Source organism: Mesoplodon bidens (assembly GCF_964165515.1).
Source record: "Mesoplodon bidens genome assembly, chromosome: 11".
In the NCBI taxonomy this organism is placed as follows: Eukaryota; Metazoa; Chordata; class Mammalia; order Artiodactyla; family Ziphiidae; genus Mesoplodon; species Mesoplodon bidens.
The window spans coordinates 63,034,880-63,050,355 of record NC_138167.1 but is presented as its reverse complement, the minus strand read 5'-3'; the positions used below and the strand labels follow the sequence as shown (position 1 = coordinate 63,050,355).

The 15,476-nt window shown below is 36.6% G+C and overlaps 1 protein-coding gene across 1 annotated transcript in view; it reads right to left on the bottom strand.

Annotated features, from left to right (window-relative positions):
* EFCAB6 (EF-hand calcium binding domain 6) overlaps positions 1 to 15,476 on the bottom strand; it is a 212,234-nt gene that overhangs the window by 141,055 nt on the left and 55,703 nt on the right. Inside the window, exons 6-7 of the mRNA XM_081247831.1 lie at positions 14,073 to 14,197; positions 8,208 to 8,356 (exon numbers count right to left, since the gene is read on the bottom strand). Coding sequence (XP_081103957.1) covers positions 8,208 to 8,356; positions 14,073 to 14,197 — 274 coding nt within the window. The remainder of the gene's footprint in view (positions 1 to 8,207; positions 8,357 to 14,072; positions 14,198 to 15,476) is intronic.

The following is a 15,476-nucleotide window of genomic DNA, read 5'->3' as shown; positions in this document are numbered from 1 at the left end:
CAATTCACGTTTAAATCAAGTCTACAGCTTTGACCATAATGTGAAACTGGCTATTGCAATTACTAAGCTGAGGCTCTTTGTGTGATCTGAAACAAACCAAAAAAATCAAAGTCTGCTCATGCTTTCATCCAAGGGAAAAAGAACTAATCCAACTGAGAAAATTTAAAGGGACAGTGGGCAAGAAAATTAAGTTGCCTTAAGATTACAGTCCATGACTCTTGCCAACTCAACTGAGGTTACATTTGCACGCATCCATCCAACTATCCATCCATTCATCCATCCATGTGTGGTGCCAAGCCACCATCTTTTCTCACTTGAATTACTGCTATAGTCTCCTAACTGGTTTCCTTGTACTTACTCTTGCCTTCCACCAATCTATTAATATTTTCGTACTTTAACCAGCCTGCACTTTTTGAAATGCATATGTGATCAGATTACTCTCTTGCTTAAAATCTTTCCATGCCTCCCCACGGCTCTTAGGATAAGAATTAAAATCCGTCAGTAACGTACAGCTTGCACAGTTTGACCCTGCTCACATCTCCAGCCTCATCCCATATCGTGCTGCCCCTTGCTCTCTTGGCTACAGCCATGCTGGTCCTTTGGTTCTTCAAAAGGCTTGTGCTCTTCCTCGCCTCAGGCCCGTATGCTTGTTGCTGCCTTTGCCAGTTGCCACGTTCTCCCCACTACCTACCTCCCCCACTTTAGGTGGTTAATTCCACTCCTCTTTCAAGTCTCAACTATGTCTCTATCCTTTATAGTATTTATCCCTACCTAAGTATTAATATCATTCGCAGTCAACACTTGTATAGTGCTTTGATTATGATTATGATTATAGCAGCTAATGCTTGATTGGTTATTACTTCTACTTCTGCTATTAGCACCATGTATGTGGTCATGAGGAAGAGAGAGAATTGATTGACTAATTGATTTCATTACACGCACATGGCAACATATAATAAGTAGATTGTGACCATGGTTTAATTCACTGCTATTCGCATACAAAACAAAGTTTCATCTTTCATACTCAATCTTGCTTCCCCAAACTTTGCCCACTATGTTGATATAGTTTGTTATTGCTGTATATTTTCACCTTAAGTTTCAGCAAGTTAAAAATTAATTTTTTATATTGGAAACACTGTGGCTACTATTAAAATTAGAATCAGCTGCATATATTATGTTTAGGAAATTACCTTGCTCTTTGGTAAAATGTCAAATTAGATCTTCACTACATACCATATACTAAAATAAACTCAAAAGAGATCAAAAAGTTAAATGTAAAAGCTAGGACCATTGAAAAATGAAAAAAAAATTTAGGCATATATTCATCTGGTATTTGAATGAGAATGGATTTTTAAGCAAAATTTAAGAAATAAACTTACTTAATTACATCAAAATAAAAAATTTCTGTATACCAGAAATATTAAAACAAAGTTTAAGAGAAAAACAACAGACTTATAAAGTTCCCTATCATAGTTATGCATAACAAATTGTTAATATTCTTAAAACACAAAGTGCTTATACAAATTAATACGAAAATATTAACTTAACTTCTTTCAGTATGGTGTAGTAAGATCCTATTGGACCAATTCTCTTACAGATAATCACAACAAACTCTGGGCATAATATCAAAAGTAGCTACCTAAAAGCACTATAGAGTGAACAGAAGTGGGCAAACTCTGATGGGAAATCTATGCTGAGAGGAGCTGAGTTGTGAGAAGTATTTTCAGTGCATCTAGCCCAGGGCCAGGCACTGCAGCATGAGGGGTGGCACAGGCACCAGTACAAAAAAAAAAAGTGGCCTTTATAGCCTGGAAAACTAGAAGATCAAACCCAGGTAAATCATAAACCTAGAGAGAAAGAGGAAATCCTGGAAGAGAAAGGGGCAGAGAGGGGTCCCCAAATTCTGTCCCACCACATTTCTGGCTGGTTCCTGAATCTCACATGACCAGAACCTACTCAAAATAGCTTAGCTAAACACAAAAGATCTGAATTAAGATCAGAACTGCCACCCGAGAAACAGAATATGCAGCTTGAGTTCAAACAAGATAAGTACGTACTAAAACAAAAGAAACAACATTAATTGAAACAGTAATTATAACAGAATTTACAGTCTCCATGATTTAACACTCAAATTTTTCAGGATAGAATCTAAAATTACAGGAATACAAAAAAACAGGAAAATGGAACATTAGTAAGGAGAAAATAAAGTCAACTGAGAGGAATCCCAAATAACCCAAATGTTGGTATTATCAGACAAGGAGTTTAAAAGCAATGATTATAAGTATCATCAATGAAACAAATGAAAACATGCCTAAAATGAGTCAAAAGATAGGAAATCTCAATAGAGAAATGGATATAACAAAAAGAACTAAATGGAAATTTTAGAATGATAAAAATACTATCTAAAATTTTTTTAAAAATCACTTGACAGAATTAACAAAAGAATGGCGAGGATAAAGGGGAGAATGAGTGAACTTAAATACAAATCAACCAAAACCACCCAATATAACACAGAATACACATATATTTATAAAATGAATAGAGTCTCAAAGACATACTATAAGACAGTCTTACATACATGTAATTGCAGCCACAGAAGGAGAGAAGAGAAAGAATAGGGCAGAATAAAAACTAATACTTGAAGACATAAAAATGACATTTCCCCCAAATTTAATTGATATACATTTACAGATTTAAGATGTTCAGCAAACACCAAGCAGTATATCCATGGAAAAGGCCAGGCCAAAGCACGTCACAGTTAACAAAGCTGAAAGTCAAATTCAAAGGGTAAATCTTGAATGCAACAAGAGAAACATTACTCACTACATACAGGAGGACAACGAGTTAATAAATGACTTCTCATCCAAAACACTGGAAGCCAAAAGGAATGGAACATCATAATAAAGTGCTGAAAGAAAGAACCGTTACCCAAGAGTTTTCCATCTAAGAAAATATCATTCAAAAATGAAGGAGAAATAAACACATTCCTAAATAAAACTAAGGGAATCCATCTTTAGTACACCTATACTTCAACAAAGGAAGTTCTTCAGGCTGAAGGAAAATGACAGAAGATGGAGATCATGGCTCCTCAGAAAGGAATTAAAAGAGGGTTAGAAATAGTAAATATCTGAAAATTTTTTAAAGGCTATTTTTTTGCTTTTTTTTTCTTCTTTATTTGTTTATGGCTATTTAAAGCAAAAAAAAAAAAAAGAAAGAAAGAAAAAAAAACCCACATTATTTTCTGGAGTTTATAACATAGGTAGATATAATACATATATTATCCATAGTACAAAGGACATGGGGGGCAGGATATAGACCTATGTGTTACATGGGTTCTACATTTTATGTGAAGTGGTACAGTATTAACTGTATGTAGACTGGAAACACTTAAAATGTATATTATAGTCCACAGAACAACCATTAAAAATTATGCAAAGAAGTATATCTACAAAGACTTTAATAAAATTAAAATTAAATTCTAAAAACAATTTCAAATAATCTAAAAAGAAGGCCAGAAAAAATAAACAAAAAGCAAAAGGAGAAAAAAGTGGGAAACCTAAATCCAAACATATCAATAACTATTTAAAATATTAATGGACTAAATGTGTTAATTAAAAGACAGACATTATCAGAATAGATTTTTAAAAAGCAAGATGCAAATTTATGCTGTCATAAAAGAGATACATTTAACTTAAAGACACAGATAGGGTAATATTGGGGTGGCCAAAATGTTCGTTCAGGTTTTTCCATACCATCTTACAGAAAAAACGTGAACGAACTTTTTGGCCAACCCAAATATAAAGAGGATACTAACTTAAGCCACGTGATCAAGGTCAACATCAATGGTGACAAATCATACTGATACTATGTACCCTTGACATAATGTAATGAGAATGGTACTTGACCTCCATGGTCTTCTTCCCATTACCCTAATCAGCCAAATCCTAACTGAGGGACATTCTATAAAATATCTGACCAGTAATCCTCAAAACTGGCAAGGTCATCAAAACAACAAGGAAAATCTAAGGAACTGTCAGAACCAAGAGGAGTCTAAGGACACGTGACTACTAAATGTAATGGCGTATCCTAGATAATAACATGGAACAGAAAAAAGAATATTAGGGGAAAATTGAGGAAATATGAATAAAGTATGGATTTCAGTTAATAATAATGTATCAATGTTAGTTCATTAATTGTAGAAAAAATGTACCATACTAATGTAAGATGTTAATAAGGAAAACTGGGTGTGGGATATACTGAAACTCTCTGTACTATCTTTGCAATAATTTTGTAAATGTAAAACTGTTCTAAAATAAAAAAGTTATTTTTAAAAAGCATATTGAGCGAACATTATAACTAGCTTTATGGCAATACATTTGATAAGTAAGATGAAATGATATTTGTTGAAAAACACATATTATCAAGAATGACCCAAGAAGAAATAGAAAACTTGAATAGTTCTATATTAACTTTTAAAATCGAATTTATGATTTTAAACATTCCCCAAAAGAAAACTTCAAGCCTAAATAGTTTCTCAGGTGAATTCTATCAAACATGTAAGGATAATAAAAATAATAACAATGGGGCTTCCCTGGTGGCGCAGTGGTTGGGAGTCCGCCTGCCAATGCAGGGGACGCGGGTTCGTGCCCCTGTCCGGGAGGGTCCCGCGTGCCGCGGAGTGGCTGGTCCCGTGAGCCATGGCCGCTGAGCCTGCGGGTCCGGAGCCTGTGCTCCACAGCAGTGAGAGGCCCGTGTACCACAAAAAATAATAATAATAAATAAAAAAATAATAATAACAATGGCAGTCAGAATGTAGAGGGGAAGGAGACATTTCCCAACACATTTTCCAAGGCCAGTGTTACTCTGATCCCAAAACCAGGAAAAAAATTTACAAGAAATGGCATCTTTAGAAAAATATCACTCATGAAAAAAGATGCAAAAAAAATCTTAATAAAGATTAGCAAAGGGCCTCCCTGGTGGCGCAGTGGTTGAGAGTCCGCCTGCTGATGCAGGGGATACGGGTTCGTGCCCCGGTCCGGGAGGATCCCATATGCCGTGGAGCGGCTGGGCCCGTGAGCCACGGCCGCTGAGCCTGCGCATCCGGAGCCTGTGCTCCGCAACGGGAGAGGCCACAACAGTGAGAGGCCCGCGTACCGCAAAAAAAAAAAAAAAAAAAAAAAAAGATTAGCAAATAAAATCAAACAATATGTTAAAAGAATAATATATCATGACCAAGTGGGGTTCAATCCCAGGATGCAAGGTTGGCTTAACATTTGAAAATCAATCTGTGTAATTCACAATATTAATAGAATAATGGAGAAGAGCTATATGATCATCAGAATAGCTGCAGAAAAAAAATTGACAAAAACCAGCATACATGGTTTAAAAAATTCAGCAAAGATGTTCATTTTGGAATTTTAAAAATACAGATATATGCTATTTTACAAGAAATACACTGAAACCATGACAATAAAAGAGTGAAAACGAGAGGCTGGGAAAAGAGATACCTGACAAATACTAATCAAAAGAAAAGTGTTATGAGTATTTTAATAGCATATTAGATAGACTATAAAAGCCAGAGGGATAAAAGGGTAGTGATACAATTACAAAGGGGACAGTTGGCCAGGAAGATGACGAAGCTTCACTTCCAGATATGTGCACCAGGAGGCATACGAGATTTATAATTCCTTATATTAGCACTTGGGAGTTCACCCTGCTGTTGCCTCTTGCGCCCTGTTCCACTGGGAATTCTGGGTGGGTGACATGACAAAGGTCATCATGACTCCGAAATCCCTGGATCCCTGGCTAGAACACGTAAATACCACCACATCTCTGGCCGCCCTCAGCCTCCTAATACACTCACTCTACGTGCCCATCAGTCTTCACAGCCATCATCCCCTGCCAGCCACTCTGGCCAGGAACTCTTTGTTATTTATTTCTGCATTCTTAGCACCTCCCACAATGGCCAGCAGAGAAAAGCACTCAGTAGGCATCCATAAAATTATAATTTTGAAGACTATGAAGCCAATGTGAAGAATGGTATAATATGCATTCCTATTTAAAAAGCAAGATATAAAACTGTAGGTGCATTTTGATTACAAATATGTAAAAATTATATATGTATGTGCATACAAAGTGGAAAAGAATGTGGAAAAATGAAAACAGTCAATTGGTTATGTAAGGTGGATGGTGACTTTTTGTTTTTGATTTCTATTACTGCTACTACATGATTATTTGTGCAATTTTGAAAATGAAACAAAAAGAAATGGCTATACAACTCTTAGCTATCCAAGAAAGTAATTCCTAAAAGATTTCACTATGTACAGGCAGGAAAATAGAGCTGTTTTCTGAGCCATGGAAATATTTATGCCCTTCGCTCTAGAAGCCATGGTGGTAACACACAGGCGACTCTCTCTGGACACACAGGGTGCTGAGAAGGGAAGGAAGTGCTATGGGAAATGGGTCCAGCTGGTCTAGCTCAGTCTTATTTTTTCCTTCTCGTTCTCTAATGCCCCTTCCTTTCTAGGTAACCCCAAGGTGTCCTCCAACTATTCAGAGTTTCACAGGACAATCTTTCCATCAGCCTCAACCCCATGTCCCCTGAGAAAAGGTTCTCTGAGTTACCTGGACAGAAAACCAGGTAAATTAAAGACAGTATTCCTCACCCAAAGTTTGATCTATATATACCATTTCCAACTAAAAGTAAATAGGAGTCCTTGGAGAAATGGCTGATTCCAGGTCTGGGGCAAGAGATGTACCAGAAGACCCTAGAGCATCTCGTTATACCAAGAAATGCTATCAAGGACTACTAGGGGGCTTCCCTGGTGGCACAGTGGTTGAGAGTCCGCCTGCCGATGCAGGGGACACGGGTTCGTGCCCCGGTCCGGGAGGATCCCACATGCCATGGAGCGGCTGGGCCCGTGAGCCATGGCCGCTGAGCCTGCACGTCCGGAGCCTGTGCTCCGCAACAGGAGAGGCCACAACAGTGAGAGGCCCACGTAACGCAAAAAAAAAAAAAAAAAAAGACTACTAGGGTCACACCAGCAGGCCTCCAGAGCCAACACAAAAAGCCTCCCAGTGGCCAAGACAGAACAAATTGAGTATCAAGGAGAATAATAACTGTAATAAATTGAAAGACATCAAATATGTTAACATTCATGAGTTCATAATAACATTTTTTTTAAGAAAAATCACTCATTGCTCACTTCTGGAGGATGCTAGGAAACCAATTCATTATTTTGAAAAGTAGTAAGTGAAGGGAAAGAACCAAGGAGATCCTACCTTTCTTACACTAACTGTGTCTCATTGTTACCAAATGGTTGGAAAGGGGAAGTCTGCATTACAGAAGTACTCCAACTAATACGGAGAAACAGTAGACACAGAGCGTCACCACCTTACAATCCCTAGTGAACTGATGGATATAGGGGTGATCAACAAGGGCTGCTAACGTCACAAGAAGAAAGACAAGCAGTCCATATATGCTTGCTACCACCTATGAAGTGTTCTTGCCCCTCAAATTGAACCTGGATCCGTGCATGTATCAATTCAGGGGCAGGGATTGGGGGTGAGGGAGACAGGAGAGCATGTTACATGTCACCGTGGGTTGCAACCAGTCAGATTCAGACTGTAAGAAACTCTACATAACAAACAATCCAGACTTCTTCTACAAGTGCATCTTAAGGGGGGAAAATTAACAAATGGAGAGAGACCCTGCAGGTTAAAAAAGAATTGTGGCAAATCAATCAATTGCAATGTACAGATTTGATTTGGATCTCGACTCAAATAAGTTATAAAAGAAAATGTGAGACAATCGGTTAAATTTGAACTCTGACTGGATATTTATTAATATTATTGAGAATTCTATTAGGTGTGAAACAGTATTTTCACCATGTTTCTAAAAAGAGTTCTTATCGACAGACATAGATCTTTTCAATGAAATATGTCTGGTATTTGCTTCAAAAATATCTGAGGTTGAGGAAAAATGGGCAGGGATAGCAATGAAATGATTGACCATGAGTGGGAAGTTGCAGACGGGTAGTGGGAGCATTCGTGGATTCATTACATTATTCTCTTTACTTCTGCATGTGTTTGAAATTTTCAATAGTAAAAAAGCCTAAAACATTAATAAAAAATAAATAAAGCTATTCCTGATCCTCACAGTTGACGTTTAGGGGAAAAAAATGTCAAGGAAACAACGGGACTCTTACCTTTTCATTAACTGGATGAAAATTCTTCTTGGTAATCGGTATACAAGGGTGTCGAGGACAATCTTTAGGTAATTCAAAGATACATATCCACGTTTGGACGGGTCCCCTGCACTCAGGGCCTTTTCAACCTTTTCATAGGACTTTGAAAGCTGCGGTGAATTAAAATTAGAGTACAGCATTCACAGAAATCAGCGGCACAGAGCTGCTCAACCACTTTATTTTCACCAAAACCTCTTCACATTTTCCTTTCCAAAACTGATCAAAAAGGTTACTATGGCATGTACTGAACTTCAAATGTTTAATTGATGAGCTCCCTACAAAACAGTATCCCCAGTCACAGCTACTCAACTGACAAGGCAGACAAGTTTCTCAGGGAAAAACAGCACATACAATAGCTCTAACTCAAATTTCAGAGCTAAAAATACTTGGTGGATCTGCCAGTTTGATACATCTTTCTTAATATACTTTCAACCCATCCCTACTGTGAGCCCATGCCAGGCTGCTCCTGATTAAGTCAGGTCAATCAAACAAAAAGCTGGTAACATTTTATTAAAAAAAGAAGTAGCTTTGACTGTAAGGGAAATCGTTAGGATTTCATAAACATCGTACACATTGGACATTTCTTTAATTATCCTTTTTTGTGTGTGGGGGGGAATTACAAAGAACCAGGGTGAATCAGCTTCGCTTATGGGACTTCTAAAATGCAGTAAAGTAGGTTAACCACTGATTTTTATATGACTCATAAAAATGCTATGAAGATTGCTTTTATTTCCAAAGGTTTTCCTGCTGTTTATTATTGAGTAATAACAATATTCTTCGATATTTCCAACCCTCTCCACGTTGTCTGAATTCACTTTTTTCCTGCTAACTGGGATACGAAGATAAACAAAAGAAACACCAACTTGGTGTAAAAGATGACGTTTAAAAAGCTGCTGGAACATGGAAATATATGTACAAGTGTCTCTCCCACTAAAGGAATAAGAAGCACATTCGTTAAGACTTCCTGAAGGTGCACAGGAATATTGGAAATCTAAGGGGAAATCTTTAAAAGAATCTAGAGACTTACAGGGCCTAAGCTTCTTAGAAAGTTGCATAAAATTAACCCAAAATGTGGCTAAATGTGCCCATCTCTCTCTCTGGGAGGTGGGCTGCCTGGGGGAAGCCTCTAGTGGAGGGAAGCCAAAGTCAGACATGGAGTCTGGTCTCAGTATATTTATTGGATTAATGAAATCTGCTTTTAATATTTTAATGACATTTAGTCTCCAATCAGGTTTTTTTTCAGGAGAGTGTTTTGACATAATCCAGAGCTCTTAGAAGAAAAGCAGGAATGAAACAAAAGTAATGTCTTTGTTTTTCTTTTTCTTTTTTTTTTTTTTAAGACTTTATTGAATTTGTTACAATATTGCTTCTGTTTCATGTTTTGGTTTTTTGGCCACGGAGGCATGTGGGATCTTAGCTCCCTGACCAGGGATCGAGGGATGTGATCGAACCTGCACCCTCTGCATTGGAAGGTGAAGTATTTACCACTGGGCCGCCAGGGAAGTCCCCAGAAGTAATGTCTTTGTGACATGTAAAACCTTTTAGGAATTTTCATCATTACTGTTTATAATGAAACAAACAAAAAAATGCAAGAAATTCAGCAAAGTATAAAAAAGGACATAAAGATACAGGAAGTCTCACTACCCACAGGTTTTTATATAGTGTTCCAGAAACTCCAACATGATCACATAAACATATAATTTTACAAAAATGGGACCATACTACACTTTCAGTTTTGACAAATGCTTTTTTCACTTAACAATATGTCATGAAACTTTTCCCACAAGAACTAGTGTGTATCTGCATCACACTTTTGAAATGATACGTGGCAGCCATCATGTTATGGATGGACAAGCAAAAGGTACACCCATTTTCCATGTTTAAACATTTGCTTTTTATAAATGTTCCCCTAACCCCCAATCTAAATGAGGCTCCCCTTGTTATTCTCTCTTATAATACGCTGTCCTTTTCTGTCATACCACTCTAGGAAAATGGTAGTTACGAATGTGTATTTGTTTAACATCTCTCTCTCCCTGATGTAAGGTCACGCAATCTCCATGAGAGCCAAGATTCTGCCCTGTTTTGTTCACTAATAATTATCTAAAATGAAGCACAATTTGGCATGCAGTAGGTACTCAAGAAATATTTGTTAAAAATGGATACATTTTTACCAAAAATGTTCTAAAGAAAGGCTGTAAAATATAAGGAGCTATCTGACACATCAGTAAAACGAGAAATAAAATTTAAATTATAGCTGAAATGCCATTTAATCTGCATCAGACTGGTAAAAATGTACAACTCTAATGATATCAAGAGTTGGTGGGTACATTGGACAACAGGAATCCTCATATGCTCCCAATGCGAGTGTGAATTGGTATTCTGAAAAACAACTGGATACTGCCAATGAAAGCTGAGGAGCATGTTCCCTACAACCTAGCAAGGAATGCTGGGTGTAATTCCCAGAGACACCTTAGCAGGCACGCACCAGAAGCCAATCACCAGGAGCCAATCACTACGGTGGCATCGTCTGGATGAGCACAAAATAGGGAGCAATCCAAATGCCCATCCCTGGGCAGCGCATAATTTGTGTATATATAGCTAATGGAGAACTGTACAGCAGTGAAAATGAAAATACAGCTACCTCCATAATATGAGTGGATCTCATCCTAAGCACAAGCGGGATGAAAATAAATGGCTTTACAACTATGCAAACAAACTACAGAAAAAGAAAGAAACAAACAAACATCAAGCAAAAGACAAAGAACCCAATCTGTAGGAGAACAGGATACAAAAAATATATATATATATATATATCACCAGCAAAGCTTTCGTACTATAAAAAGGAACTAAATAAGAATATGAATTCATTAAAAGAAAAGCTTGAAGACAATACGATAAAACAATGAAAGAGAGTAGAAGGATATTTCAAAGCTAAGAAAATAGAAAACAAAAACAACATCATTACAGGAACTAATAACAAATTAGAAACAGCAAGAATAAAAGATAAGGCTGAAATTAAAATTAATAGTAAAGGAATGGCTTGGGAATTCCCTGGCAGTCCCGTGGTTAGGACTCAGCACTCTCACTGCCAGGGCCCTGGGTTCCATCCCTGGTCAGGGAATTAAGATCCTGTAAGCCATAAGGTGTGGTCAAAAAAAAAAAAAAAAAAAGAATGGCTTGAAAGATTCCCAATGAAGGCAGAGGAAAAGGACAAAAGTATTATGGCATTTTGAGAGAAGATGATTACCATCAAGGATAGACAAAGATGATCCAATATAGGATAACTGAGGATACCACTGAAGGAAGGAAAGATGGAAGGAAGACAGAAGGGAGGGAGAGAAGGATGGAGGCAGAAGGTTTTAGTGACGTGACACAGGGAAAATTTTCCTGAAGTGAAGAACTAAGTCTGTACATCAAAAGAATATACTGTGTTCCAGGAACTTTGGCAAAATGCTCCATGCCAAGACAGCTTAGTTTTGCTTTTTTAATTTCAAGGATTAAGAAAAAATAGTTTAGGCATCCTGGTAGAATAAAAAATTATCTACAAGAGGGAAAAAGTCAGTTGACCTCAGGATTCTTCTCAAGAACACCCAATGCCAGAAGACAATGTAGAAAAACAACATTTTGAGGAAAAGGAAGAATGATGGAAGAATTATACCCAGCTAAGTTGTTGTTCTAATAAAAAAAAAAAAGGGGGAGATAGTATGAAAAAACAAAAGGAATAAAGCACCCATGAGCCTTTCTTGAGGGAATTACTTGACAATGAAATCCAGCCAACCAAAGAATAAATCAAAATAAAGAACTCTGAAAGGGATAAGCTATGATAGCACTGGAGTAGAGTGATGTGCATTAAATCCACATGTAAATGTAAAACGCAGGCAAAACAACTGGGGGAATTACAGTAACAGAACAAAATGTAAATATTATAAACTCTGACTGAGAACAAAATATAAACAGCAAAAATTGTGTGGTGGGAGGGGTTGGGAAGAAACACTGCAAGTGCCAGTCACAAGGAGTTTCATAGCCAGCCCGTGCTGACTGTAATTGAGACATCCTTCAAAACACCATCATTTCTCCAACTCTTCACGGTTTTCTTAATCTCTTTTTTTGTCTCAAAACCCTTTTTGGGACCTGATATCCCTTGTGGTAAAGAAATATTTATCCAAAGTTCAGAAATATCTTTGGCTTCACTTGAGGACATTATCACGTGGAGCACCCAGGGTTCAGACAGGGCCCCAGGACTCTCTGGCGGGGTAACCTGGGCCAGGTCATTAAACCCCCTGGTGCTTCAGGTTCCTCATCTTGAAACCGGAATGATAATGGTGCTTAACTCCGGGAGTTGCCGTGAGGCCTGAACACCTGAGAGGCACTTACAATACTGCCTGGCACAGAGGCAGCCCCATAAAAGGGTTAATTATGAGGGTGATGATGACGATTTTTTTTTTTTTACTTCTGGTAAATTAAAAGAAATTTAAATTAAATATGATTTATTTGTAAAAAGGAGCATGATTCTCTTCTTATAAAATTATTTCTATCTATGTATCCACCCACCCACCTGCCGATGCAGCAATCCTTCTATACATAGAATAAAGACAGGCCTAGAATTATGTTCACCAAATGTTGCCTTTGATTATTTCTGGGTGGTGGATTTTGAATAATTTATTACTTTCTTCTTTATACTTTTCAGAATTGCTTACATTTTTTGCAATGGTCATGTTTTCATAAAAACAATAATTCATTAACAACAACAAGAGAAAACAAGTTTTACCGATTTACCAACATATTCATGCGTTCCCCCTCCAACGCCCTTATCAATATTGGCTTCTGTTATTTTTTTCCTCATTGATGATTTTCTACTGAAAATTTTATATTAATAATTTATAAAAGTTCTACATATGTTAGGAACAGTTATTATTTATCTGTCATTTACATGGCACATGCTTTGCCAAGTTTATCATTTGTTTGTACAAAGTTTTGCTGTACAAATACTTTCTCATTTTAATATAGTCAAATTTATCAGTCTTTTTCTTTATGGCTTTGGGGCTTTACTTCATGCTTAAAAGTCTAAATTTCAAGATTAAAAATTTTCACCCAGATTATTTATTTTTAAATTTAAATAGTGGGGGCATACAGAATTTCTTTTGGTGTGGAGAGTGGAAGGTTCCAAGCTTTTTTCCCCACATGGCTGGCTAGCGAATTATCCCAATAATAATTACTGAAACTTCTCCTCCCTCGTCCCCACCATACTTTATTGGAATGCCTCACATCATATGCTAAATTCACATATCAAGATTGGCCCACCACCCAACTACTGTTTTAAACCAATTTGAATGTTCACTGCTGCACCACCGTCATAATATCTTAATTATTATACCTTTAAAAATATTTTATATGTGATAGGATAAGCCCTCTATTGTAACTTTTCAAAAGAAAAAAAAAATATATATATATATATCCACCCAGATGTAGGGAGAGAAGGTGTTAATACTAAATCTTCCCGTCCAAGAGCTAGAAAAGCCCTCTTCATTTTTTCAGGTTTTCCTTTATTTTACTCAATAAAGTTGTATCATGTCTTTATATAAGTCTTAAATTTTCCTTATGACATTTAGTGTGTGGGTAGCAACAAGGAAGTACTTAATGTCTCATCATCGTTACCATCATCCATGCATTGTTGTTATGAGAAGCTGGAGGAGGTCCCAGGGCTTGAGGAAGCAGAGGTGGTTCAAAGCAGTTTAGAAATAACGTCTAGACCTAATGGTCTTCCACAGCCATCTACTCTCTCTGTTCACACTTTAGATAACCCTGGCACTAGGAGAACGTTCTTACCTCTTGGCAAAAGGTCCTCTCAATTTCATCTAAGGAGAAGTTTTTCCAGGTATCTTCAGATGAAACAGGACTGGGGAGGTACTCTCTTTTGGAACTTTTGACTCGTTGATCCTCCCATGGGACCTCTATTAAGACAAAAGAACTCCAGTTTATGAAGACTGTCAAACGTATATTTGAATATTAAGTGTTTCCTTTTCATCATCACCTGTCTGGTAAAAATTAAGACTCAAATAAACCAAAAACATGAACTATATAATAAGTGCTGTTGAAATAACTGGACGGACATTTTAGAAAAAAATAAAATTAATCTACTTGCTACCTTATCTAGGCTAAATCTGGATAGAGTAAATATATACTAAACACACTAATAAAACCATAAAAGTAGTGGAAGAAAATTAAGATGACTATACATAATACATGTAATACATAATCACTGTGTGAAAAGTCCCTTCCAAAGAACACATTAGAGCCAGAAATCATTTAAATAATGGATAGGTCTGACAATATAAATATTTAATTTTTGTTTGTTAAAAAAATACACAAATAACAATGAAAGAAAAATGAGTGGGAAAAACTATTGTTAATATATGTGAGAAATGCAGGTTAATTTCCTCAATATATGAGTAGCTCTTATGAATCAAAAGGATAATATAAATCCCCAATCACACAACAGACTAAGGTTTAAACAGGTAATTCACATTAAAAAAGGATTTTTAAAAAGCCAAGAAATGTATGAAAAACTGCTCAAACTCACTGGTAATTTAAAAGGTCTAATTAACACAAGTTAATTTTTCCCTACTTGTCAAATAGGCAGGGATTAAGGCAAATGACAAAAAGAGAAATCAGTGCTGGCTTGTATACAGAAAATGTGGTCCCTGAATATTCTCAAATCCCCTTCTAGAACTTTACACTAATGCAATAATAGGACAGATGCATATGTGTAAGGATCTGTTCTATCCTGTTTATAAGAAGGGAAAAAATGGAACAATTTAAATGCCCATTAATAGAAGACTGGTTTTATAAATTATGGTTCATAGACATTAAAAACAAAGGGCCTGTCTAAATCATGAATGCAAAAAATTTTCCTTGATATTGTTTCATGATTGAAAGAAAGAACAACTAGCATAATTTAATTTTCATTTTAACGCTTATTTTGTGTACTTGCTTATCTATCCATCCATCCATCCATCCATCCATCTATCCATCTATCTATCTATGCACCAGAAACAAAATCTGGGAGGATAATACACCAAAAGAATACAGTGGTAGGATTATAGGGAGGTGTGATTTTGTGTTTTTGTGTTTTCTGGACTTTTTGCAACAAGCACTTATTATTTTTATAATAAAAGAGAATAAAATAAGTCTAAGATATAGCCACTTTCTTTCTCAAAGTCAACTGCAAAG